The following is a 27,385-nucleotide window of genomic DNA, read 5'->3' on the forward strand; positions in this document are numbered from 1 at the left end:
TGCTGTGTGGTACATTACCCTGCCTACTCTGAACATGGCTATAGTGCTCACATAGGCTGAGGAGAGCCACGGTGTATAGAATTGTGGGGGGACTGAAAGGCAAGGGTTACACAACAATATGCAGGATGTTCCCATGGAGAACAGGACAGCTATTTAGGTCCCAGGAACAGCCGGCGGATCTCCAGGAAGGATGACCCTTCATCCTCAGCATTGAACACCATCCAAGTTTCTTAAGACATTTTCCCAACACACAGAGCTGCGCGACAGCACCAGGGAACCATAGCGGCAGCCATTTATTGTCACCCAGCGTTCCCTCACTATCATACAATCTCATCTCTCACTACCATCTATCTGTTCTCATATTTACCTACCCCCCATGCATCCATCTCTCTCTCATATATATCCCCTCAGTTACTCTATCCTCCCATCTTCCTCTCTTATATCGCCACATAACACCCCATCTCTCCCTCTCATATACATCCCCATATTCCCTCATCTTTCTCATCAATATCCCCCATAGCCCTGCAGTCTCTCTATCCCCCCAATCTTCCTCATATATCCCCTCCATCTCTCTTTATACATCATCTTTATCTCTCATATTATTCTATATCCCCCATCTCTTCCAAATATATATATCTTGCTCTATAATTAATAGAGAGAGAGTGTAATATGGGATATATAGATATAGAATATGAGAGATGAAGGTATATAGAGATGGAGGGGAAATATGAAACACACAGGTGGTAGATATATATACATACACACACACGACCACCCGTCTCTCTCATATTATATATTCCATATCCCCGTCTCTACTAGTATCAGTATAAAATCCCCCCATATCCCCAGTCTCCCCCTCACATCTACCAGTATAGCGCTTCAGCTACACGTCTAGGACCCTCTGTACATGTTGTGGCAGTATACACTGCAGCACTCTAGACTCAGCCCTGAATTCATTAGTTAGCGGAGGAGAACAGATCTGATGAGGATGATGGCGGCAGATTGCTGCTATTTTTCAGAGCCTCCATAAAGCAGCAGAACATTGCAGCAAACACCTCCACGTTGTGAATAATTTAGAGCCGAGTTTGGTGCAATCTGAATTTTTCTTCAGGGATGGGGAAGTTAAATACCTTTAATTTGTTCTAATTATTTCAAATTTGCAAGTTAATTATGGCTGATCATTAAATAACAAAAAGGACTGCGGTCTCCGTAGAGCTTTACCTTCCGCCCCTCGCATTACTTAAGCTACATTTCGGCATGCATGAATTAACTTTCTAAATAATCGCACGTTTGACTAAATGGCTCTGGAAAATGAGATGCGGATCCTCGGGAAAGGCTTTAATGGACATTACAAAGGGCTACTGGGACCAATGCTGTTCGCAATCTGAGGACTTCTAATGGGGTCTTATTTACTCCTCTTTAGGCTTAGGCAAGGCATCTAAGCATTAGGAAGCGCACTTTACGGAGCCGCCACCGCTTCTTGCAGGCGATAAAAGCAAACGTCCATTTAGAGACAACTAAAATTAATTTTCAAAGTGTAAGCAAAGAAACCTGTCTGACATTAGATTCTGCTTTTATGGGCGACTCAAAAATGTGATGAATCGATCTCTGATCGCGGGAAGTCTGGGTACAAGCAGCAGAGATGAGAAGAGCCAAGTGTATAAAAAGCTACAAACCCTATATATTTAGAAGGGTCCCCAACAATAAGCTGGTTTGTCCTGCTACATAAACGCCCAGAGATCAGTTGTTGCCGGGTGATTCCATGCATTACAACTATTCAGTTTTCCTGCAGTGCCTCCACAGGGGAGATAAAACATTACACACAGTTTAGGTTGCCTGGAGGACCCGCCCAGTCCACATCTTATCCAGAGTGACGGGCTCTCTTTGTCGTTGTTGTCTGTTCTAGCTACATTTTGAGAAGAAAGGTCATGTTTTGGATGGTGTAATATAAGGCATCACGGAGAGTAAAGGCGAGGCTGCCGATGCATCACACATTACCAGGCCGACGTGTTTTATGGCATCACTTGAAACATACATCACATTGGAAAAAAAAAATATGACCGCAAAAAAAGTCTTATCCTGAGAAGATGTATGAACGGGCGAAGCAGGGTAATGTATTCTGCTGCCGGGAATTTACCTAAATGACACCAAATTCTTCATGTAATGTCACAAGGTTTACTTTAAGGTGTGCCGACATAAATCACACTGCAGATGTATGTAGTACTTGACTGACTGAGCATTTGGAAAGGTGAAGGTGCCCTGAAGAGGATAACGACACCATTGGAGGGGTGCGATTACTGATTCTTTACCTGGATTTTAATAAGTCTGGGTTAAAAGGGGTTCTCCGATACTATTGAAGACCCATTCTCAGGGTCCGTCATTCATAGTTGATTAGTGAGGATTCCGAGCGGCAGACTCTTGCCAATCAATGAAAAAAGTCCCCTTGAATTAATACATTATGTAGCTGTCTTCCCGGGAGAACTATTGTTACCTTGGTTAGTCATTTCTTTGTCTGAAACTCTGACACTTTCCTCAGATGGTCATGTGGTCTCAATTCTGACCGGCTCAGATTTCCTTAGCTTAATTTGTCCTCAAATTCAGTCAGTTTGACGTTATGAATTACATGCACCTACTATAGGACCTACCCGCAGAGGGACAGAGGCACTGCTATCACAGTTACTGATAATGATCACAGAGCTCCTGTCACACAGTAATAACAGAGGAGATCACAGCTCATCCTCCTGACTGCATACTTATGGGCTGTAGCATATTTAGGAGAATATAACACGTAATAGTTAAGCTATCTCCCAGCAGGAAGAAATGGTATAGCCACTGCTATAGCTGTGCCAATGCATCATGGGATAGATGTGAAACTGAAAAAAAAAAAAAAAAACAAGCTCACTCTCAAGATGGTGCCTGGTAAGCATCAGACAGGAGGCTGCAGTGCATGGAAGTGATTGCAATACAGAGAGAGGAGACCTCCAGAGGGTGACAGGTAACCAGGTGAGGGGGAAAGGAATGGAAAAATGTGTTTTTGCTGGAGTGGCCCTTTAATTTGAGATGCAAGGAGTGAAAGACAATGGGCGGCATTTATCAAAGCAAAACCAGTGGTTTTGTTGTAAGCCTTTAGAACTAAAAAGTTTGCAATGGTTTAATTTTGTTTTGATGTGTGCCACTTTTCTAAGTGGGTGGGAGCTGTGGCCTGACAGATTTACTATAATGTATACTACAAGCTGGTTTAGGTTATACCAGAAGTCTATTCCAGTGCATAACTAGTGCAGAGTTCAGTTTTGTTGCACAGACAAAAATGCACCAAATGGATTGAGAAGCGCCGGCACCTCATCGTACATCGGGCGGTACACTAAGACCAGGGTATGGATGCTAGTTCTAACGCATCTGCCTCTTTGTGAAAACATTGCAGAAATTTTCTGCTGCTGACTTTGGCGCAAATACGCAGCAAAAGTTACACAACTTACATGCGGATTTAACCCTTTCCATAGCAGCGAAATCCTACAAAAATCCAGATTTCCGTAGATTCCAGTTTTAGGGCTTTTACCCTCACTAGATTTTTTTTTCCGCTGCGTTTTTCCCCCCAGATGTCAATGGGACTTTCTAATGTTAAATTCGCAACGCACCAAAAAGAAAAGCAAAAAACGGCAACTTGCGTTTTTTTTGCTTTGCGAATTTAACATTAGAAAGTCCCATTGACATCTGGAGAAAAAAAAACAGCGAATTTGCAGCAAAAAAAACAAAACAACAAAACGCTAGTGGGTAAAAGCCCTTCCAGCGGTTCTTCCTGGATATTTCCATCACATGTGAATTTGTGAGTTTTGTAGAACCCTACACGCTACATCTTGCGGTCTTTCGGTGCAGAATTCTGGGTTTAGTAATCTTTGTTTTGGTTATAAATCAGCTTAAAAGTTTGTTCAGGAAAGAGGGGCAGTAGACAGGCGTCAGGGGAGCTCACTGCCAGACCAGCTAGTGAACAGCTTGCTGCAGCTTGTTATATACTGTGTATACAGAAGCGCAGAAGTCAAACTATGCAAAAGTTTAAAAAACTATTGCAAATATTTTAAACAAAAAATAGATGCATTTAAATAAAAAAAAGGACGCCTCCAAAGACATCCATACTCATGCAGCTATTCCCCAATATAAAAGTAAAAAATGATTGCCTTGGTTAGGTAATCTCGATCTGAAACTCCCAGCCCATGTGATTTCAATTCTGACCAGCTCAGATCTACTTAGGGGTATGCTGTCTGAAACTAGTCAGTCTGTGTGATGCTGTTACATGCACCCGACCACAGACACTGTCTATAGGGAGACACAGGCACTGCTGTCACAGTTACTGACGGCTCATCCTCCTGATTGTAGCTTATTTAGGTGTATATAGAAGGTAATGATAATTTAACTGTTCCCCCTGCAGGCAGAAACGATACTGCCTCTAGCTAATGCTGTGCTGATGCATCATGGAAGTGACTGCATAGATGAGACCTCCATAGTGCGATAGGCAATCAGGTGAGGGGAACAGGGATGGAAAAATGTGTTTTTGCTGGAGCGTCCCTTTAAATGACAACTCCAATGCAGGCTATAATGGTAGCCATACCGCTCTTCATCCAGAAGAGGACAAGATCACAATACTTCTATTTTCTTGTATTTTACCTTATTTTAAGAGGAGGTGCCCTTTAAAGACATGGAATGTAAATCTTCAAGTTTTAAACAGTTCAGTAGCAGATTCTCCACTTTCCCTACAGCTGGAATGGATGTAAAACTCACCTCCCTAGAAGTGCAAATAGCTCTTTAAGTCTGTGATTTATTGAATGACATTTCGGGCCTTAATGTCTGCTATTTATACAATACCTTCTGTGTACAATCTTGCACCCCGCTGAGTCTACCTTATTACATTGCATGGCTGTAATGTCTCGCCTTTATACAAGTCTTCCAGCTTGATGCGTGACAGCAATACATCACAGGGGAATAGCTCTCATTTCTATAGCGGACATCAGCTGCAAACAGAACATGTACGACCGGAAGGAAATCTGGAAGCCTTTCTCTTCTCATATCCACAGGGTCACAAGGTCTGGTCAGAGGGGGGCTCAAGGCGGTGAGGACTTTAAATCTAGTGATGTTGGGACATATTGTACATTGGCACTTCTAGGGGTAAATATTCTATGCACCTGTAAGGCCGGGTTGCAATTCTGCAATGTTTATGTCATATTATGGCACATGGTTGCACATCCTTATAAGGATCCACGGTGAAACGTACCAAAAAAAATACAGTAAATTTTTGCACCGTTTTTAGTGCAGCTTTTAGATACAGGTTAACCCTTAGGGGAAAAAACTGCATGCAAAAAAGAGAGTGACATGTTCTTGTAGAATACAGTATAGCGCTTTATGAGGAGCTAGTATTGATAAAGTGGTCTATACATTGCAATTTCACCACGACTTCATGGTTGATCTGTGAAGGTTGTCATCTCGGACAACAATGCTATAAGATAAGGCAAAGTTCTGTCCTTGAACCAGAGGGTATATAATACCTGTACTTAATTTTTTTCACCAAGATGGCCGCTGCAATTTTTAGATTACCTAATCACCTATAGTGCACTTATTCCGCAGCGCTTTCAGGTAAATTTTGTTTACGGGCAAGCTGGGTACTCATTTTACCGACCTTGGAAGGCTGAGTCAATCTGAACCATGCGGGGATTGAACCTGCAACCTTTAGGTCATAAGTGAGAGCGTAGGACTGCATTCTGCTGCCTTAACACACTGCGCCACACAAGGCTATGGGCACTATACCTGCTCTGTGATTGGCCAGTGATAGTCATGTATTCAGCACTGGCCAATCACAGATCAGTGCAAAATATAGTTGGAAAATGGTGTCAGCCATCTTAGCCGTCCAAAAACGGAACCTGAAACCAATAGCATCGGGTGGCCAGCCATCTTGGCCATCCAAAAACAGATCCTGGAAGCGATGGAATCTGGGGGGTAGCTGAGAAGATCAAGTATAGGTAATGCACATCTGTCATTCCACATGAAGAACTTTTCAAGTAGATCACTTGACGACTGAAAAAAAAAATCCAACATGGCCGATCAACTCATCAACAGATCGCTTAGAAATCGGTTGACATTTATCACGCTCATTTGTGTCACGAAAAGGTACCTTTGGTTATCAGAAAGTGGTCTAAATGGTTTCTTTCCTCTAGTGTATTGCGAGCTTAACGGGGTCATGCGAAAATATTAACTTACCCCTGCCCTGATATAAGATTCCCAGCGATCTCAAAAACACGTGTGCCCTGTCAGTGCAGCGAAGGGGACTGCGCTGCAGTACCACACACAGCCTGTGGACGTGTGTGGTGCAGTTTTAAATGACGCCAAGTGCTGACTTCAGAGACCATAATAAGGGCATGTTGGCAATATGGCGCATCAGAGCAGGCTGCTCTACAAGTAGGACATCTCTATAGATCAGTATGGACGTGCGCCATTTATCTAGGTCACACACTAGTATTACTAGAGTTATTAAAACTTCTATTTTACTGTAAATCAAACGCAGCCACAAACTTCCTCGGCTTCATGTTCAGCACAAACACACCCCGGTACAATTACACCAGACCACGCGCTCCCTTCCCCGGCCGCTCGTAATAAGATGCCTCCGGCTGCTGCTTGCTTTGAGTAATTGCCGAGGTTCTGGGTAATTGAAGTTGTAGAAGTGGCCATCTCATCTACACCAGGACGGCGCTCCCACGTAGCGGGCTGAGGCCTCCACTCACACGGCGCACATTACAGCTGTCCAGACAAGGCTGTTCAATGCGGGACTAGAAACAAATGTTCAGAGCAAGGGAGGCAAGGAGCGGATGTGCAGTGCTTTAGACGTGAAGCCTCATTTATGAGGAGATCATTAGAACAAACAGTTAATTGTCCAGGAGGAGATGGCAGATAAGACACAACAGAAGTAGACCGCACGGTCCGAGCTGTGCCACTCGTAGGCTTCTGGGGCATTAGAGCTTGGCGTCCGCGGTGGCCACTGGCTATACAGCCGCCATCGAGGCTGAGGTCCGTCTTTGATTATTAGTTGTAGTTACCCCTGAGGAGGCAGATTAGTATCAGCAATGTGAAGACGCCTACAGCGTAGATATTACATATAAATACCATCAGACAGCAAGTAAAGAAGAGCAGAGATAGAATCAGTCAGCAAGTGCTAGTATAGTACCTGATTCTGCACAAATGAGTATTGGACACATAGGGATAGCTCCATAAAGGCTCACTAACGGGAGCGTGTCGCCCAGATATTACGCGCATATTCTTATGTGCTCTATACGTAGTGCTAAAAGCCCATTGAGGTCTGTTGGGCCACTCACACCTGTGTAGTACACGGTGTAATAAATATGTTCTATTGTTCTGAAGACACCCCCTTCAACTAATAAGGCATTGACTCAAGATGGGTTTTTAGCAGAAGGCCGGCCAAATAATGAAGTGGTGCACTCATCCCAGCATTAGAGCAACATGCAAACCCAAGATGGGATCAGAACAAGAGAATTAAAAAAAAAACAAACCCCAAACCTTCCTGCTTGTGACCTTTATTCTGCGTTTTCAATGACTACACAGTGCTGCAGTAGAAATAAGTGGGAATGAAGCTGATGCAGGTCAGACCATTTTAGGAGCCGAGAGCGATCCACGATTTGACCCTTTTCACACCAAGATTATGGCTATGATCCGACGTTTTCAGTCGAACAATGGCAAAAAATTGCCTTCTAGTTATCTGGCCTCAGAAAGCACTCTCCCCCCCCCCAGATCTGCACCGACTCTAATGAGGTCTCTTGTCACCGTCCCCGATATCAGACAAAGGCAGGAATCAGGAGTCTGCCGGTGTCACCACGTCCGTATGTGCCGATGCTTAATGGATGCGCAGTAATGCTGCTGTGTATACGGATATTTATCTCCTAAATGTTAGCCCTATTAATCACTTGGCGGCTTGCGGGGGCGATAGATTTTTAAGTGTAAATAAGCTCTGCAGATTGTGTGCGCCTCTTCTCTCTATTTTTAAAGGGCAGGAAAGACAGAAAGACATTATAGGACCAGAAAGAACTCCGGCGAAACAGGGGAAAATCCCTGCCACAATTACAGCGGAATCGCTTTAGGGATTCTGCCGCATCAAAGCAGCTGCGCAGGATTAAAGGGTCTTTCCGGTGAAATATTACGGATGCCCCCTCCTCAGGATAGGTCATCAATAGTTGATCAGCTGGGGTCCACCGCTTGGGCCCCCGGCCGATCTACTGATCTGGCACCACTTGCTGTCAGCACCGCATTACGCAGGGTACAAAGTGGAAGCTCACTTGGTCTTTAGCTCATCTAAAAACTAAGTGACTTTCAGGCTGTGTGAACAGGCAGTTCATCTATGAATGTCTGCCTGTTCACTGTGAATGGGTGGGCCAGAAGAGATCTGCAGTGCGTTCCACATCCATTCAGGGACCAGATATCACTCCTGCATGAAAGCGGGGAGAGAGTATAATGTTGGGTGCACACAGGGGTGATTTCCAGTGGAATATCCGCAGTGGGCATTCTGCTGCAGATTAGCCACGGACAGCCTGCCTCCAAACTCGCACTATGTGGTGGCGGTTTTGAAGTGGGTTTCATCGCGAATTCCTGTGCAGAATTGGTGATAAAACCGACATGCGGCGGATTTGAATTCCACATTGCACGGGTTTTGAGCGCAGCTTTTGGATGAGATTTTCAAAATCCTGCTTTATGTGAACTCCACCTAACAAGATAAAATTGATTGCAACCTTCCATGCCAGAGCTGGGGATGTAAGAAGGGTCAATGGAAAATACTAGGACACTTGGAGAAATGGTAGTTGAGGCTTTAACTCCTTGACCCTCCATTACCTACCGGAGGGGGCGGCTATTGCATAGTCATCATTGGGACATCCGACAGTCGCCTGGTAACTTGGCATGGGTCAATGCATACATAGATTAAGGAAGATATAAAAGGACTGACCGGTGACTTCCATCCTTACAGGATAGGGGCAAGTTGACATGAATTAAGGTGAAGTAGTAACATTTATAAAACCCCCAGAAAAGTGCGGCAGAGAATCTGGGAAGACAGATAAGTCGGCAGCGGTGGGGATCAGTGTCCGCCAAGTGTTTAGGGATACAGTGTTATTTCTTGCCAGGCAAAAAGGAACAGAAATTGTACTGTGCGTCTCCAGTCAGGTGTAATGTGATTGCAAAAAAAAATCTGAAATAAGGACACGATAAGTACATGGGAAGGGCTCCACTTGTATAGAGCGGGAAGCAGTATATCAGGCGCGGCATAGAGTTATAGATGAGAGCTGGCAGCGGCGAGGTCTTGGAGCTTTTGCGCGGTAAACCTTCAGCCTTAACCTGACAGCATGTGAAATGTGGAATTATCTGCAGCTAATTCACAGGCAGTCGGTGAGTTTCTGCTTCACTGCTGCCCTGTCATGACTCTCCAGCAGCAGCTGCCTCCGTCCCGCCGTGAATGTTATGCTATTCCAACTGGGGATAAGAAGCTTATTTTAGGAGGCCCCAGGAGACTCGTTTTCTTGCTCACCGGCACCAGCGAAATGGTAATTTTTAATAGAGGCCTGAAAGACTTAGAACAAGTAAATATATATATTTCACCCTTTCATTCAGCAGTAAAGGGTCTTTATACGCTCAAGAGCCTCGTGAGAGACATCTACCGGGAACACAATGACCGCTTAACCACTTAGCTGCTGGTGGCTAAACCTGGTCAAACAAAGATGGCCGCACCACCTCTCTGATGTACACTGTATGCATCATTAGTCTAACACACTACACTCTCTGCTTTCATTGGCTAGTGATGCCCGCATGAGCAGTGCTGGCCAGTCAGAGTAGCATATAGTGTCCTAGACTACCAACGCACATTGTGCATCATGTATTCTGAGTAGCAGTGCGGCCATCTTTGCTTGTCCAGGATCGGAAGGTCGCTTTAAAGGAAGTCTTTCACATTATTTTACCAAAGCAACCTAATTATACTAACAGATATGTGATATGTAGCTAACTGGTCCGTTACTTTTCAGTAGATTCTCCTATACTGAAATATCCTCATTGCTGTGTAGTATGATAAGGACAGGTGAACCATCCAATGGACAGTTCACCTCCCGCATTGGTCTGGGCTCTCCCATACCACTTAAAGTGTAAGGAAAAAAAGCTTGAAGAGCTGAATACTATAAGTGGACGATTACCTGTATCTTGAGGCGTTCATTAACTTTACTGCTCCAGGTAGAGGAGGAGACATGACGGCCATCTCTGTCCTCGGAGCTTCAGGATTTGGGAAAATTCTGGATAAAATAAAAGAAAAAAAATACAGAAAATATAAATGTAAAAATATATGTTCAGGGTGTAGAATTCACTTCTTTTGTATTAAAAGGGTCCCCCCAAATATAATGTGATGACAGGAGCTCCTGCTGCGCTTGTCATCTGCAGGCAGACTCTCTTAGCAAGTGTTGATTTAGCCTTCAGCTTTCTTCACATTTGTGCCCGCTGCCTTGTCCCAGGGCAGAAAACCAAAAATAATGGCAGTGTCGAATCCGCCCTATGACGGTTGACATCTAAAAGGGGTTTTCGGGGTGTGGGACGGTTTTTAACCCCTTAAAGAGGTTTTGAGAAAAAAAGAAATATCTAAAAAAACTTACCTATTCCTTCCCTGTCTGTCTCCTTATCGCATCTTCTCCTGGTTGAGCATCTCTAATGCCCCAGGTCAGCTCACTGCAGGCTGGGCCCAGCTTGTTAGGAGGACTGCATATCACAAATTCCTTCCGGCTGGGTCAGTGCTGTAGCTTCACTGCCTAGGAAGGAATTGTAATCTATTTCAGAGATAGCTCGCATGAGCAATCTCCGAAGAAGATAGGCAGTCCTCCTGCTGGCCTGCGACGTAAGGTACATTGGCAAACTGCCAACATAATGTACTGTAACCTCACAGGAAGGAGAAGAATCAGGCAGCTGGAGGTGAAGTGACCCCCTGGACTGCAGGAGACAGGAGAAGATAAAGGGAGGTGAAGATCTGGTAAGTAGACTGATGGGGGAGGAATAGATAAGAATAGCATTTTTATTTTTTAGTGACAGAACCCCTTAAGGACATGGCTAACCCCCCAATTTTCCATTCTTCCTCCTAACTTTCAAAAAAACCATCATAAAACTTGTAAATACCCATCCATGTAGCTGACTGAGGGCTTGTATTTCTCAAGATACTACATAATGTACCATGCAAGTACTGAAAAACGAAAGGACGTCCTGTAGTTTCTATTGGTACAATTTGACATTCTGCATTTTTTATTCTGACGCCATTCACAGTACAGGATAAATAACGCACTGCTTTGTTAGATTGGACTTTTACGGACACAGCAAAACCAGGAAATTTGAAGCAGACGTATATGCTAATTAACGGCATAACCTGGATGAACTCAAGGTAAACATCACAAACACTATTCGCAGCATGACCGTCAAAGAGCTGCAGGCAGTATCAGCCAACACATTGCGACATGCCCAAAAGTGCATAAAGTGAATGGGTACCACTTCCAGCATCTGTTGTAATATGTGGGTAAATCAATAAAGTTTGGGGGAAAAAATGTCATGCTCGTTCTTCCTGTCGTAGTATAGTCAGAGGCGGAATACTCACCCTGTGCGATACCCCTGCTTTGTCTGTATATTGATGGCGTATTGATTTGATAATGTTAACACGGTTAAACAGCTAAGGGTTTGGAGTATGCTTTTGCAGTAAATCACCCTTAATAGAGCATTTTGTAGTTGACTAGACTCTCGGGTCTTACATATTGGTACAGATCTCACAAAGAACACTGCTGTCTATCATTTCTTCTAAGACTCTCTGGTTCACTGATCCCCGAAAGAGTCCAAAGTACAGAAACGGTGCCAGCACACTGCACATCTCACCGAGAACCTCTAAATGGAACGAAGGCGACGCGCTGGAGGCCTGGTAATGCAGCCGGAACGCTCATGACAACGAGACGGTGAAGGGAGCGCATGAGATGACAGCAGATGGAGTGAACTTGGAGAAACCTTAGATTTAACTTTTTAACTTGCTCTTACAGGTGATGGATAATATGTAGCCGTGACCTCAGACTGCTCTGCAATGTGAGGTTGTATTACTTTAGAGAACTTATTCATCTCTAAACAGATTTTACATATACAATAATCTACACAAGAAGTTGACTTTCTATATTACTAATCCCTTGTATTATACTCCAGAGCTGCACTATTCTGCTGGTGGAGTCACTGTGTACATACATTACTTATCCTGTACTGATCCGGAGTTACATCCTGCATTATACTCCAGAGCTGCACTCACCATTCTGCTGGTGGAGTCACTGTGTACATACATTACTTATCCTGTACTGATCCAGTTACATTCTGTATTATACTCCAGAGCTGCACTCACTATTCTGCTGGTGGAGTCACTGTGTACATACATTACTTATCCTGTACTGATCCTGAGTTACTTCCTGTATTATACTCCTGAGCTGCACTCACTATTCTGCTGGTGGTCACTGTATGCTACATTACTTATCCTGTGCTGATCCTGAGTTACATCCTGTATTATACTCCAGAGCTGCACTCACTATTCTGCTGGTGGAGTCACTGTGTACATACATTACTAATCCTGAGTTACATCCTGTATTATACTCCAGAGCTGCACTCACTATTCTGCTGGTGGAGTCACTGTGTACATACATTACGAATCCTGAGTTACATCCTGTATTACACTCCTGAGCTGCACTCACTATTCTGCTGATTGTTATTGAAACGATTAGCAGGTATGTTAGCAGAGAGACCCACTGACATCTTAGCTGGGTTCTAAGTCAGGTGAATTACTGGGGCCGTTGTTGCACAGTAACTTGCTTGTATTATTCCTATTAGAAACGTCAGGATGAGTGATTTTGTGAAGGATGAGATGGGGCCAAAATACCACAATACATATCCTGTGGTCCCAATATTACTTATATTATATTACTTTACTTCTATACTGGTATACTGCCCAACCTTACTCTCTATAGGCATCCAGGACTCCCCCCAGTGAGCAGGCATCATGGGGCAGTGCTTTATGACAAGTACGGTAGATTATACTGGATTACGCACAATCGCCAACGCTCTTCTCTGCCCGTACACACCTGAAGTAGTGCAGCAGTGTGTCCTGAGTCCGAGTTCCCACGAACTCATCTAGATCTGGTCTGTATATCCTCACCTGTTGGCCTCCAGCCGGGCATGCTGCAACTGTTGCTGCTTCTCCAGCAGTTTGATTTCTTGCTGCGCCAAAAGCTGCTGCAGCCGCTCCTTCTCTATCTCCACCTCCAGCTTCTGCAGCAGCAGCTCCTGCTTCCGCTGCTCCGATACTCCTTTGCCAACGGCTGAATCTCTCGCTTGTTCTCCAGTCCTTACGCCAATCATGGGGGAGCATCGGGAGGCCAGACAGTCTTCCGGGGGTCGTACTAGTGACAGATCAGGAGGGCTTCTTCTTATGGTGTCATGCACTGGAGGATGTAAGCAGCAATGGGATACCGCTTGCTTTAAGGCATTACTGCAGTGATGACCACAAGGGAAGTCTGTGTAATGCATGTGAGGTATCCGTGCATCGGGGCATTTACTTGGAAGACAGTTTCTGGAGGAGCATCTATCAGGTGGGAGGCGGTGACAGCCACTTCTAGACGTGGGGTCACTTCTGCAGAGCGGCTGGGGTACAATGGAGCATAGGCTTCCACTTTCACTACCGGCCTTGTGGTTCTGCTGGCCAAGGTAGGAGCCGTCCAGTTCGCTTGCCGTCAGATGTTGTCGGGTTATAGGGGCCTTTAGAAAGGGTATAAAAATAAGTTATAAATTACCAGACAGCATTATACGATCTCCTAGATTGTTATATAACACGAGCTTTAAAGACGACCCTCTCCTTATTGCATGTGGACCACCAGCTCCCCTCACAGCACATCTAAGATTCAGTGAATGCTAATTTCAATATCTCTGCTTGCTGCTAGTAGATATGAACATGTCAGTTTGATAAGTCATCAATAATTGATTGTCTGGGCTTTACCGCTCAGGACTAGAGCCAATTGGCTGATCAGGTGAGCGCCACAATATACAGGGGTTGATTTTAATGAGAGAGCTGCACCTGCAATTACAAGCACCAGCCACTACACAAGGGTTGGAGCCAGCTGCTTCCACTCTAACCCTTGTATATTGCAGTGCTGATAGCGGGTGCCCAATCAGCTGATCAGCCGGGGTCCCAAGTGGTGGACCCCTATCCTGAGGATATGTGATCAATAGTATTTGCCAGGAAAACCCTTGTAAATGGAAAAATAAAAATTACCGTATTGTGTGACAACGCAAACAATTTTTTCTCCTAGAAGTCAAAGTAGCAGCAAAGTTCGGCACTGACGTAATGTTAAAGGGCCACTGGGGTGAAAAACACATTTTTCCATGCCTGTCCCTTTCACCTCATTGCCTGTCATACTCTGTAGTTCTCATCCTGTGTATTTCACTCCTTTCACTGCAGTGCAGCTTCCTATCTGATGCTTATCAGGTACCATTTTTCAATCCATCCCATGATGCATCAGCACAGCATTAGCTGAAGCTATATCATTTTTGCCTGCTCGATGGGCAGTTTATCCTAATTTTCTAAATCCACCTAAATACGCTGCAGACCCTATATAAAGAGGGTGAGCTGTGATCTCCTCTACTATAACTGTGTGATCACCAGTGACTGTAATAGAAGTGTGTACTTTCGCCTCTAGGCGGTTTGTGGTAGGGTCTATGCAACAGCATCACACAAACTGAGACTGACAAATTAATCCATAACCGCAAGTAGATCTGAGCGGTTTAGGACTGAGATCACATGACCATCTGAAGAAAAGAAACCGTCTGGGAATTTCAGACAGAAAGAACTAACTAACTAACCAACCAAACTAACATTAGCCGACTTCTATATACTGGGGGTATGGCTGCATGATAAATAAAAAAAATTACCAAAGTGGCCCTTTAAATAGATACTCCAAAAGAAAAAGTTAGTTTTTTTTCAGTTTCCATCCAACCACTGGATAGATCAGCTGGGATTTGACCACTGGGACCCCTAATGATCCCAAGAGTGATCGTGCATGGACACTGCCGCTCCGTTCATTACAATGGGGCTGATGGTAATAGCCGAGCTATATAGCTTTACTGCAACTGAAGTGTCCTAAAGCTATTTCCATTAGCACCATTGAAATGAAAGGAGCCGCACCGCACACGTGTGTCAAGGGCTCCATTCACTCTGGTTGGGGCTCCATTCACTCTGGTTGGGGCTCCATTCACTCTGGTTGGGGCTCCATTCACTCTGGTTGGGGCTCCATTCACTCTGGTTGGGGCTCCATTCACTCTGGTTGGGGCTCCATTCACTCTGGTTGGTGCATCGATACAGCAGAAATAGAAAAGTGCAGCAAAAATAAATATATAAATAAAAAAAGTTATATGTATGAAAGAAAAAGAAAAAAAAAAAAACAGCTGAAAAATACGCACCATCCCACAAAAAACAAGCCCTTACATGGCTACTTTGGTGGGAAAATAAACGTAAATCTCTCTGAAGGGGGTGGAGATTTAAAAAAAAATTTTTTTTTAAAGTCTTCTGTAGAGGCCATAATAGGCCACGTCCTCAAAAGGGTTAAGAGTACAGTTCCCCATATAGACAAAAAAAAGAGGCGAGGGGTCAGTTCGTGGGGGTCAGTAGTATGACCCTTCCCCGCCAACCCTCCCGAGGCCGCTGCGCTGGTGTAATTTCATCCATCTACCTCGCTAGATGAAGGGCAGAACCCGGAGAAGAGGAATATGTTCTGTAACAGCTGCACAATGAGCGCTGCCAACGTCCCGCTCCGTATAAATGGTCCGCAATCTCTCCGGTATAATTACGTGGTGCACACTGGCGTCTTTCGCGAGGCGATCATCAAGGTAGATTACCTTCGAGTTTCTGAACTAAATACTTACAGGTGTTGCATTATCCTTTATTACATACAAACTTCTGTCTCTTAACAAGACACGGCGGCAAATGAATGATCTCGCCGATGAATTATTCATGAGTGTTTCGCAGCGTGCTCGCGGCGTCATCCATGGCCTTTTCCAGGTCATATGACACCAATTAGAGCAGAATTTTAAATTATTCAATAACTTGAACTCTCCTGTCGTTTAACATATAGATATCAGTGCGGTAAACAAGTTAAAGCTAATGGGCCCTGGGGGTTTGCTCTGCTCGGCTTTAAGCTCCGAGGCTGCTGCTGGAACAGACAGCGAGAAGGAAAACACTTGCAATGTTTTAATAAGTTCTTAGGCGTCCCTCCGGGAACAGTGCACAGCTCCTGCTCCCCGTATCCAAAATAAAATGATTAAGGTTATTAGCAAGGAGCTTTTTAAAAAGGAGAGGACTAGAAGGGAGGGGGGCGAGGGTAGCAGAATAACTTTACATGAAATCTGCGTCTAGACACACAACGGCAGACGGCTACCAGTCATCACTACACCGACACAGCAAGACAAAAACAGCGTACGGCCATGGACGGGACGTGGGCGCCATAGCCGCTCCGTGCAGCTGCGATGGCTAATAGATTGGATGTGGGGGGGGGGGGGTCATGTATGATCCTATAGAATATCCATAAGTCCTAATCAGGTGTACATACATCAACTAGCCACTTTATTAAAGACCCCAGCCCCTTCACGATCAGCGCTTCCCTGCATGGAAATTATCCCAGCAACCCCGGAGTGAATCCATGTTACGGGGGAAAATCCAGCAATCTGAGCTAAACTAGGCGGAGACACAGGCAAATCTTGTGTAATGATGTGGAGTATACAGAGATTGGTGGGATTAACCCTTTCCAATCCACTGTCTGACGTCTGAAGACATTAGGATTTAAGGCTGTACAGCTCCGATGTTGGAAGACTTCCGTCGGGGTTCTCTTACTGTATATTGCCAGCCTCTCTGCTGCCGGAGCCTATCCAACGTGTCACCTCATGCAGTACTGGCTTTAGCCAACATATAGCGCCGTTGTATAAAAGCAGAAGAGTAAGCCCCCTAGGAAAACCAGGATACAAATTGGATGGGAAAGGGAAAAACATCCAGTAGAAGGGGACCGTGTGGATGGAAAGGGGTTAGAGGAGGATGTTAAGAATCGTTTTGAAAGTGAGGGGTACACAGTCAAGCAAATGACAGCAGTATGCAACGCTGACGCTCCAACTAATGTGTCCAAATGTGCAAGTCATTGTTTCTTAGTACCGATGGGCTATAACAGCAAACGACCAGTTCCAGCGCCATTGCTGTCAGAGAAATAGATAGAGGAGACTCCAGCCGGAAAAAGAGTGCAAAAATCAGATCACTGAGCAGCAGAAAAACATCCCCTGGTCAGAGGAATCCAGATCTGTGTTGCAATATGCTGATGGGAGGTCAGCATAAATTTGATGAACTCTTCCGTGCAGCTGCTCAGAACAGGTCAGTACCTCAATCTACTTTGGACAACTGCAAGAAGCTTCCTATCCCCATGGACCAATATTACTACAGAAGGATTTCATCACTTTGTAAAATCTATGCCACAATGAATTGCTGAGGTTCTCAAAGCCAAAGGAGGCCCAATGCACTACTAGATGGGGTCTGTAATCAAGTGGCCATTCAGTGTACAGGGATAGCTGTTCATGGATGTCATTTCAGCAGGGACAGCATGCACATAACGGTCTAAAAGTCTTTTTCGTGGTGAGGACGTCCCTTTAAGAATCACATGTGCAACTCTGGCTATGGTATATACTGTATTGCCATTTTTTGCACAAATGATCAGCAATCAGTAAAGTGTTTATCACATCAAGTAAGTGGTGGTGCCTAATTTATCTCACTCCATTTTTATAACTTGTACACAATTTTCATAAATTCAAGAACCTCTAACCGTAATATTTGAAAATTGGAGAACAGGAGAAGTCCCGGAAGATTGGAAAAGGGCAAATATTGTCCCCATCTTCAAAAAAGGGAGGAAGGTGCACCCAGGAAACTACAGGCCTGTGAGCCTGACTTCTATACCGGGAAAGATCTTTGAACACATTTTTAAACAGCATGTATGTACGTACTTGGATGAAAATGAAGTAATTAACCAGAGCCAGCATGGGTTTGTAAAAACAAGTCATGCCAGACAAATGCAATTTTCTTCTATGACAGAATCACGGACTGGGTTGATCAGGAAAAAGCGGTAAGTATGGTGTATCTTGACTTCAGCAAAGCATTTGACATCCTTACTGAAAAAAATTACTAAATATGGAATAGACAAGGCAACTGTTAGGTAAATACACAACTGGCTGAGTGATCGTACTTAGAGTGGTCAGAAAGGGCTGCCCATCCAATTGGAAGAATGTGTCATGTTGGATACCACAAGGCTCTTTCCTAGGCGCAGTGTTATTCAACATTTTTATAAAAATGATCTAATTAGGGATTTGTGGGGAAACTGATGAGGTTTGCCATGGCACAAAGCTAGGAGGGATTGCCGACACTGAAGAGGAGAGAGTAAAGATTCAAAAAGATCTGGACAAGCTTGAACAGTGGACGACGACTAACAATGATATTTAACAAGAAAAAATGCAAAATCCTACATCTGGGCAAGAAAAATGAAAAAAAAAATTCATACAAAATGGGAGGAGCTGGGCTAAACAATAGCCCATGTGAAAAAGACTTGAGTATACTAATAGATCACAGATGAACATGAATCAGTAGTGTGATGCAATAGCAAAAAAGGTAAAGACAATTCTGGGATGTAGTCTAGATCACGTGAAGTAATTATCCCACTGGACTCTTCCTTAGTTAGACCTCATCTGGAATACTGTGTCCAGTTCTGGGCACACCAATTAAAAAAAAAACAAAAAAACACATCAACAAGCTAGAGCAAGTTCAAAGAAGAGCTACCAGGATTGTAAGCAGTCTACAAACCAAGTTGTATGAGGAACGGTTAAAATATCTGGGAATGTTTCGCTTACAAAACGAAGGCTGAGAGAAGACTTAATAGCTACAAATATCTGAAGGGCTGTCACAGTGCAGAGGGATCAGCCCTATTCTCATTTGCACATGGTAAGACTAGAAACAATGGGATACAACTGTAAGGGAGGAGACACAAATTAGATATTAGAAAAAAAAAACTTTGACAGTGAGGGTGATCAATGAGTGGAACAGGTTACCACTCATTCAATGGAAGTCTACAAACAGAGGCTGAACAAATATCTGTCTGGGATGATTTAGTGAATCCTGCACTGAGCAGGGGGTTGGACCCGATGACCCTGGAGGTCCCTTCCAACTTTACGATTCTATTCTATGATTTTCAAAACCATCGAAGACTTTCCCATTGTATTACAGGACGCGTTTCAATTGAATAGCTTAAAAAGAGTTGTCCACTTCTTAACTATGAATAACCAATAGCCGATTGGCAGGGAACCACTGCTCGAGACCCCTGGGCGATCAGCTGATTGCCAGACCGCTGTCAGTGTGTATAGCGCTAAAAGCTGACTGGTTGGTACTGCAGTCACTGTTCCCAATTAATTCAGTGGGAAAAGGAACTTCCACTCCAAGTTGGGTTGCTAATGGTATCTGCTTCTTGCTCCATAAACACTGACAGCAGCCGGGCAAACAGCTGATGGTAAGGGGGTCCTGAATGGCAGGCCCCTGATGATCAACTGTTCTGAGGATAGGTCACCAAAAGTAAAGTGCACAACCCCTTTAAAACGAAGAGCTGCACCCATTGCACATTCACATTCTTATCTTACCTACAAGTTTTGTCCTCAAGGTGTAACTTTCAATAGTTAGGAAAAAAAACTCCTGCCTTTCGCTTCATATGGCCGAAGCTGCTCAGGAGGGACTAGGATGTGATGGAGGTGCGGAGTGATCACAGCTGGACACCCAGTAATTATAATCCTCCTGCATCTATTAAAAGTCATTATACAGCTCATGATAAATTGCAGCTCCCTGGAAATACAGATAAGTTTCCACACCACAACATCTCAGGGTCAAAATCAAATAATTAAAGTATTTGTTCAGCTGGTGACTCCTATAAGTAATTAAAGTGATAGAAAAGCTCTCATCAAGCAATAATGTAGATGGGATGCACTTCACTTACAGCTCCCGGGAGCATTCACCATGGGGAGTGAAGGTGAGATATGCGCAGAAGAGGAGAATTTAGGCTCGGCACATTAGCCCCTTCCTCTCCATCATCATCTGAGACGGAATTTAAAAGGGGTTTTAAGTAAACAAAGCTTAAAGTTAATCGCTATCACTGAACACCATTCTAACGTGTTTCACTCAGTCTACAATTCTATAATGATCGAGTGCTGTAAGAATAGATTTTGAAACTAAAAGTTTTTTTTTTCTGATAACCCCTGCAGTTCCTTAGAGTGAAATGATAAAATTCTGGCCATCTGCAGCCACCACTAGGAGGAGCTCAGGAGTATCTGCATACTGTTTGCACATTGAAAACAATAACCTACGATGCAGTGAGCTCCCTCTAGTGGTGGTTGCAGGAATATTTTAATTTTTCATTTACATGAACAAAGAGGATTTAGAACTGTGTAAACAGGAAAAAATAAAATAAAATTGAGCGCTAAAGATTTGTTACAAAATCAGCAGAGAATATAAAACCCAACAATGATACACTATCCTACCAAAAGTTATTGGACACCTGAGAAAGAACCAATAGTAGTATTTATTTTGATGTATTACTACTTAGTGGGGCTCCTTTGGCCCTCATGACATTAGATACTCTCCGTGGTATACTTTCTAATAACGGCTGATATACATGAGAGAAATAAATTGCAGCATGTTCTATTTCTCTGTGTATCATATGTACCCCTTGTATGGGCTGCCTATCATACGGCCATGTGAACGAGCCCTTATTAAAAGTCAATAACTAGGTATGAGCTGACCCAGAGTCCATTGGAGGCTTTTGGTCCAAAGACAGTTGTCTTTTAGAGCTACCTGTCCAATAAAGCTTACCTGGATGTGGCGGATGGACCCACAAACTTCCACTAAAATGTGCGCCCAGAACCTTGCCTTTTTCTGTGGTTAGTATGAACAGTTGTGCAATTCTATTCAGATATTAAATATGTGCGGATTAAAAATTCATGAGGGTCAGAACAGTAATATTCTTAGTCATTGTATTTAACCTCAGAATAAAAGTTAAACATGTCATTTCTATTGCACCATGTATGCAGTAAAAACTAGAAGCCCCGAAAAATGGTGCAATTATGGTTCTTTTTTTCCCCATTTCATCACATTTAGAAATTCTTAGAAGTTTTTGGTATATTCTATGGTACATTAAATGGAACCACCTAAACTAAAAGTAGAACCAATTTACCTTTCTAAAGTGGAGGTATAACTGTATGCCCCGTTGGGACTCCACACGGTCGCATTTGCGTGCAAAATTTGCGCAATACGCTGAAAATAGAATGAATTGATTCCAATGGGTTCCGTCACAAACGTATTTTGTATGTGCAATTGCAAAAACGTAGTATGCTCCATTTTCCTCCACAGGAAAAGAGCATGTCTGGCGCTCATTAAAGAATGTGGCCATTTCAATGCATCGGTGCGTATTTTTTGCAGTTGTGCGCGCAAATGTGCAACTTTTATTTTGCAAAAACGCTTACACTCCAATGAAGGGACCCTTTGGGCGCAGCTCTCATTAAAATCAATGGGAGCTTCACATGCACTGGACACTACACAGGGGTCGGAGCAGAAGCGTCCACTCCGTACCCGTGTGCAGCGCCGCTGACAGCAAGTTCCCCAACAGCTGATTGGCTAGGGTCCCGAGAAGCGGACCCCAGCCCATCAATAGTACGAGTATTTCCCAGGAAAACCCCTTTAAGTTTGGTAATCCCAAGAGACACGTGGGAGCACAATAATGGGATAAGTGTCCAAGCGGTCATTACCATAAAACGGGGAAAGGACAACTTAATTGGGTAAAGAAGTCAGATGATAAAATAAAAATTTAAAAAAAAAGATAAAGTGCTGAATCAAAAAGGTGGACAAGCTATAACTTTTTGAAAGTGGGAAGGAGAAACCGAAAAAATGGCCTTGTCTTCAAGGGGTTAAACCAAAAAAAAAAAAAAATTACATACATTATAATTTGCTGTAAGACAACTCAAATCAAGAACTTGAAACCTAGTGGACTGAAAAGAGAGAAGCTGAATCTTGTTACTTTGGCTAATGTCTTCATAAGCTACCCCTGGGGCCTATTCTCTACCACCGAGTGAAAAAACACATTATGCCATTTTCCATCTCAATGCAGGAATATTACACAAATGAAGAATTATTGTTCTCCGCCGATAGCAACAAAGCAGTTGCTGCCACAGCCAGTAGCCATGACTCATGGCAACGGCAAGGGGTATGAGATGTCCAAGTAAATGTGAGAAATTGGCACAGCCGCTCATTAAAACTACTCGGGCCCTGTGGCTTCCGACTTAACACAGATGTAGCAGCTGAAAGCAGAGAACCGCGCTCTCTACCAACGCTGCGCCATTTATTTGCTGAATCCACTAGAAATTTCAAGAGATGACAAGTCAATAAATGAAGCTAATCTTATTAAAAAGGTGCTGACCCCGTGAGACCATCGCTTTCTACATGATCCAACAGAACATTAGGAAATGGGGGGGGGGGAGGCTAATCCTAAAGCCACGCAAAAAGAAAAGTCCCCTCAATGTGCCGATTCCGGCCAGCTATCTTGTGTGTATGTGGCCCATGTGGGGGGGGGGGGAGGAGCAGCATGTTGAATTTCATGGACAGATCCTGTTCTTAGGCCTTATTCATATGAGCATGTCCAATTTCAGGGCGTGAAAAACAGACTGACTTTAACCCTTTAAGGACATGGCCTATTTTGGCCCCCCGGATGCCATGACAACAACCACCCAGCCAGAATTTCACGGAGGAGGGCCAACGACGTCACAGAGGGAGCACCCTCCCTTTGTTAAACTCCTAAATGTTGCAATCAACATTGATCAGGGCATATAAAGGGTTAGCAGCAGGGATCAGTGTTTTCACCGACCCCAGCTGTTGTAACAGGAGGCAGCTGCTGTGGATGGTACAGGCTCAGCTTCTGGGGGTTAATGTGTATGTCTGTGTGATATCCACTGTGTGTGTCAGTTCTTTACATCCGTGTGTTATCAGTTATTCTTCGCATACAAAAAGAAAAAATATATATGAATTTTTCTAGAATTGCTTCGCAGTGATCAGTAAAAAATAGATCACACACGTATCTCCTCCGAGTACATTGACTTGGATGTGTAACCGCCGTCTAGGACGTTGGGTCAAAAAAGGGAAATGCTACAAAATCAGTGGATGTTTGCACAGTCCCATTGATTGTTATGGGTCAGCAGCAAATACAGACAGAGCACGGATGTGAAAATCTGTTATGTGAACAAGGCCTAAGGGAACATATGTCCCATCAGCAGCTTACTCCCCTCACCGTCCGCCATCGGAGCGTGCAGGTGTAGGTGGGTGTTGGGAGAAAGTTAGTACAATAGGATAAATATAAACACTCCATCTTCTACTTGCTGCTTTAGCACCGTAATTAATCACCTTATTTTCTCTCAAGATAAAGGTTAAAGGGATTGTCCGTGAATGAGCCGAGCAGCGGTCGGGCATGTCCACTACTGCTCTATGTATCCCTATGGGGCTGTCGGGCAGAGGGGACAAGCACTATCTCTGAACTGAATGCAGTGATCGTGTACATGCATGACCAGCCATTCATCTTTAGACACCTGGGACCCCATTTTTGTTCCTGTGGAGAGAGTCCAATAAGTTATATCCCATCATGTGGGTAAGTGAGAACGTGATTTTTTTTCTTCAAAAACTTAAAAAGGGGTGTATCACCTATGCATTTTTTCCTAATTAAAAAGGGGTTATCAGGAAAACCCGGCTTCAATGGGATTTTCTGCATTAAAACAAATTGAAGTATACTTACATCTCCACGGCCATCAGGATCCAGCACTGCGGTCCCGGTGATTGTGGTGACATGTCATCACAGTAAATGAGATCACCGCTACAGCGTCACGTTCCTAAACTACAGGCATCATGGCACTCAGGATGTGGGAGCTAATGTCAGGAGAACAAGTGGTGACGCTGCAGCGGTTACCGGATTACCTGTGGCAATGGTGAGGCTACAGCACCAGATCCCAGTGTCTGACGAGGGAGAAGTATACACTATATTAAAAAAAAAGTCAGGTTCCTAGAAGTTGTCATTTTGCTATAAAACTCTGCATGCAGTTACATCTCAGACAGATATGCAAGGGATTAGGGTTGTGGTGTGATTAGATAAATGGTCTTACCCCCCCAACACCCTAAGGGCTCCTTCACATGGGCGATGCGAAAGTTGCATGAACAAGAGGCAGCCATAACCAAATCATGGTTGCATCTCCCGTTTAAGCGCCCGTTCAGATGGCCCAGATGCGGAAAGTACACGCCACAGCCCAGAATACCGTCGGGCAGGGAGAGATAGTCTAGCTCTGCTAGACTCCCTCCCCCCTCTCCGCCCCTTGCCGGCTGATGGCAATCGGAGGAGGCGGAGCTAGTGTGCTGAACTCCCGCCCTTTCTCTGCCCCTTGCATGCAATGGGAGGGGGCAGTGCAGGGCGGGAGCTAGTATGCTAATCTACCACCCCTCCTTTTGCCAACAGCCGGCAAGTGGCAGAGAGGGGAAGAGACCCTAGCAGAGCCACTGCTAAACTCCCTCGCACCTCCCTTTTCTGGCAGCTCTCATAGGAGTCTATGGGACCGGCTGGCGTATTCCGGCCAGAAGATAGGTCCAGACCTATCTTTTCCGGCCAGGGTAAAAACGGCTGGCCGTAATGTGTACCATATGCGCTATCTTTTCTGGCCGGCCATTTTTAAGCACCGGAAAAATCACCTATCTACACTGAGGCATTGGTATCCAATGCATCAGATGGTCTTGACTTTTGGCGTTTTATTGCGGGAAAATTGACAAGATAAAACAGGTGTGAATAAAGCCTACAAGTGGTTCCACCGTCACCCTATAAAAGGGCTCTCAGAGGCTCCTTGTGTGTAGAGGACCTTTTTCTTCACTTGTATAGAGCTTGTTGACCACTAGACGCCTCTACGATGCAATCAAAGAATTTGACCAGTTGATAGCTTGGGAGGGGGAGGGGGGCATTATTGGAATTTGAGAAGCTGGATGGTCGTATTAACAAATTGCTGTCGTCTGAGCCATTCAGTTCAGACTGTTAGGAAAGGTTGGGGCTAGTGCATGCGTGAGGTCCAAGCTCAGGACACCCTCAACAGACCGCCAGTAGAGGATCATCTGATCGTCTGACAAGCACAAGCAGCTCCCACTATTTGTCTGCCATCCAGAGACAGGTGGCGCCATCGTTAGATGTCTGTTAGAACCATTTCCAGGCACTAGGCTAAAAGGTCATTTGGTCTCAAGGTACCCATCATGTGTACTGCCTTTGATACTCATCCACCATTGTCTCCAGTACCCCATTTGCAGTGGTGTCATGAATGACGAAACTAGACTGCTATACAGTGGGACTGGCTTGTCTTCAATGATGAATCTAGGTTTAGTTTGGGCACTGGCGACGGCCATGTTCGTGTCTCAAGACCTCGAGGTGAGCGCCTCAATCCTGTCTTTGCAGTGGAGCAGCACACTACCCCCCACTGCTGGTGTGATGCTCTGCGGGGCCATTGCATACAACAGTCGGTCACCTAGTAGCGGTACGAGAGACAATGACAGCTCAGCGATATGTTCAGGACATCCTGCAGCCACATGTGTTCCTCTCATGGCGGCTTCCAAGAGGCAGCAGGATAATGCTCGGCCGCACACAGCAAGAGGGGGTCACAAGAATGCCTCCACAATATTGTCATACTTGTCCGGTTGCTAGATTTATCTCCAATAGGACATGTCTGGGACCATCTGGGACTCCAACTACATTGATCTAGAGGCTGAATTATAGCAAATGTAGACCGGTGTGCCGCAGGATACCATACAGCATCTGTATGCTAGCATGCCTGGCCGTATCGATATATTCAAAATAGAGGCAGTACAACAGGGTACTAGAGCCTCCCTTCAAGGGGTCAGTTTTTTGCAATAAGTTCTCCTATTGCTGGGATATTGTATTCACTTACTTATATTAACATGACGATCAAACATAGAAAGTTTCATTTGGTTCCTACAACTTCTAAGTGCTTGATTTTAGTTTACAATAAATGCACTTAAGTTTGTTTTATTGCTGGTAGTCCTGAATGGTCAAGTAGCTGGCCAACTCCTTTAAAAACAGATAGTGAAAATTTTCCATTTTTCTACATGTTTTTACTTTCTGAACGTAGATTTTTTATTCAGTTGTTGGTACATAAATATAGGGGCAGCCTTCCTACCTAACCTGCAAAGATATGCTTTACAGCAGCCTCATGGGCCATTCACACAATGGACATGATCTGACCCACTGCCTTCTATGGGAGAGTGTTGTGGGCATGATCTGTGACCTGTGCAAGGAGGTGGAGGAGGTGAGCAGTGACCAATACCTGTTTTGGATGGTGAATCCTCTTATCTGTACAGAAGTGTTACCTCTCATTGTAGTCCTGCATGTGATAATGAAAGGACTGCTGAGAAGTTCTCTCTACAGAACAGGATGTGGCAGAATATGATGAGAATTAGTAGTCAGTGTGATAACTTCAAAAAGGTGGGGGGGAAAAAAAGGGACAAAAACCTGTTTCAAAAATGAAAACGAACCAAAACAAAAAAAAAAAAAACCAGCAAGAAGTGCCGTAATCAAGGACAGAAGGGGAACAGCGGCAGAAGTATCATCGAGTATCACCATAGCTCTGGGGGAACGTAACACTGCAGTTTTCCAAATGTTCAGGTATACTCAACCCCCCACCCCCCGTACATGAGGTATTTAAACCATACAGCAAAAGCCTCCTCGGAGAAACGAGCCTGCTCCAATGCCGAGCTTTAAGGCTGTTATCCGTTAATGGGTCATGAGCGCAGTAAATTATTAAAAACGGGAAGTTGCTTAGTTAATGTCCTGATTGGGAGATCGATAAATAAGAGAGAAGATGCTGGGGAAGAATAAAAAACCACCACAAATTTAGGTTTTACGGCTTCTCTCGCTCTTTCGTCTGTATCCGGCGATATCGAGATGTCACATTTTTAAAAAACATTTAAAATTCAAATTGTCTGGGGAGCGGATTCATCTAAAATTTATTCCCGGAGACTGATATTTTGCCTGCTGCTGCTATCAGCGCTGATTGCTCTTATGTGTAAGCTTTATTCAACTTTGTAAAGGTTTTACAATACAGAGGATGACATTTCGGGGCCCGGGCTCGAGTGTGTCATTAAAATGAGATTGAAGTAGGAACATTTACTCTT

General features: G+C 44.2%; 1 protein-coding gene across 1 annotated transcript in view; it reads right to left on the reverse strand.

Moving 5' to 3' along the window:
* KIAA1328 (KIAA1328 ortholog) overlaps positions 1-27,385 on the reverse strand; it is a 134,787-nt gene that overhangs the window by 46,624 nt on the left and 60,778 nt on the right. Inside the window, exons 7-8 of the mRNA XM_066602634.1 lie at positions 13,235-13,833; positions 10,221-10,316 (exon numbers count right to left, since the gene is read on the reverse strand). Coding sequence (XP_066458731.1) covers positions 10,221-10,316; positions 13,235-13,833 — 695 coding nt within the window. The remainder of the gene's footprint in view (positions 1-10,220; positions 10,317-13,234; positions 13,834-27,385) is intronic.

Source organism: Eleutherodactylus coqui, chromosome 5 (genome assembly GCF_035609145.1).
Source record: "Eleutherodactylus coqui strain aEleCoq1 chromosome 5, aEleCoq1.hap1, whole genome shotgun sequence".
NCBI lineage: Eukaryota > Metazoa > Chordata > Amphibia > Anura > Eleutherodactylidae > Eleutherodactylus > Eleutherodactylus coqui.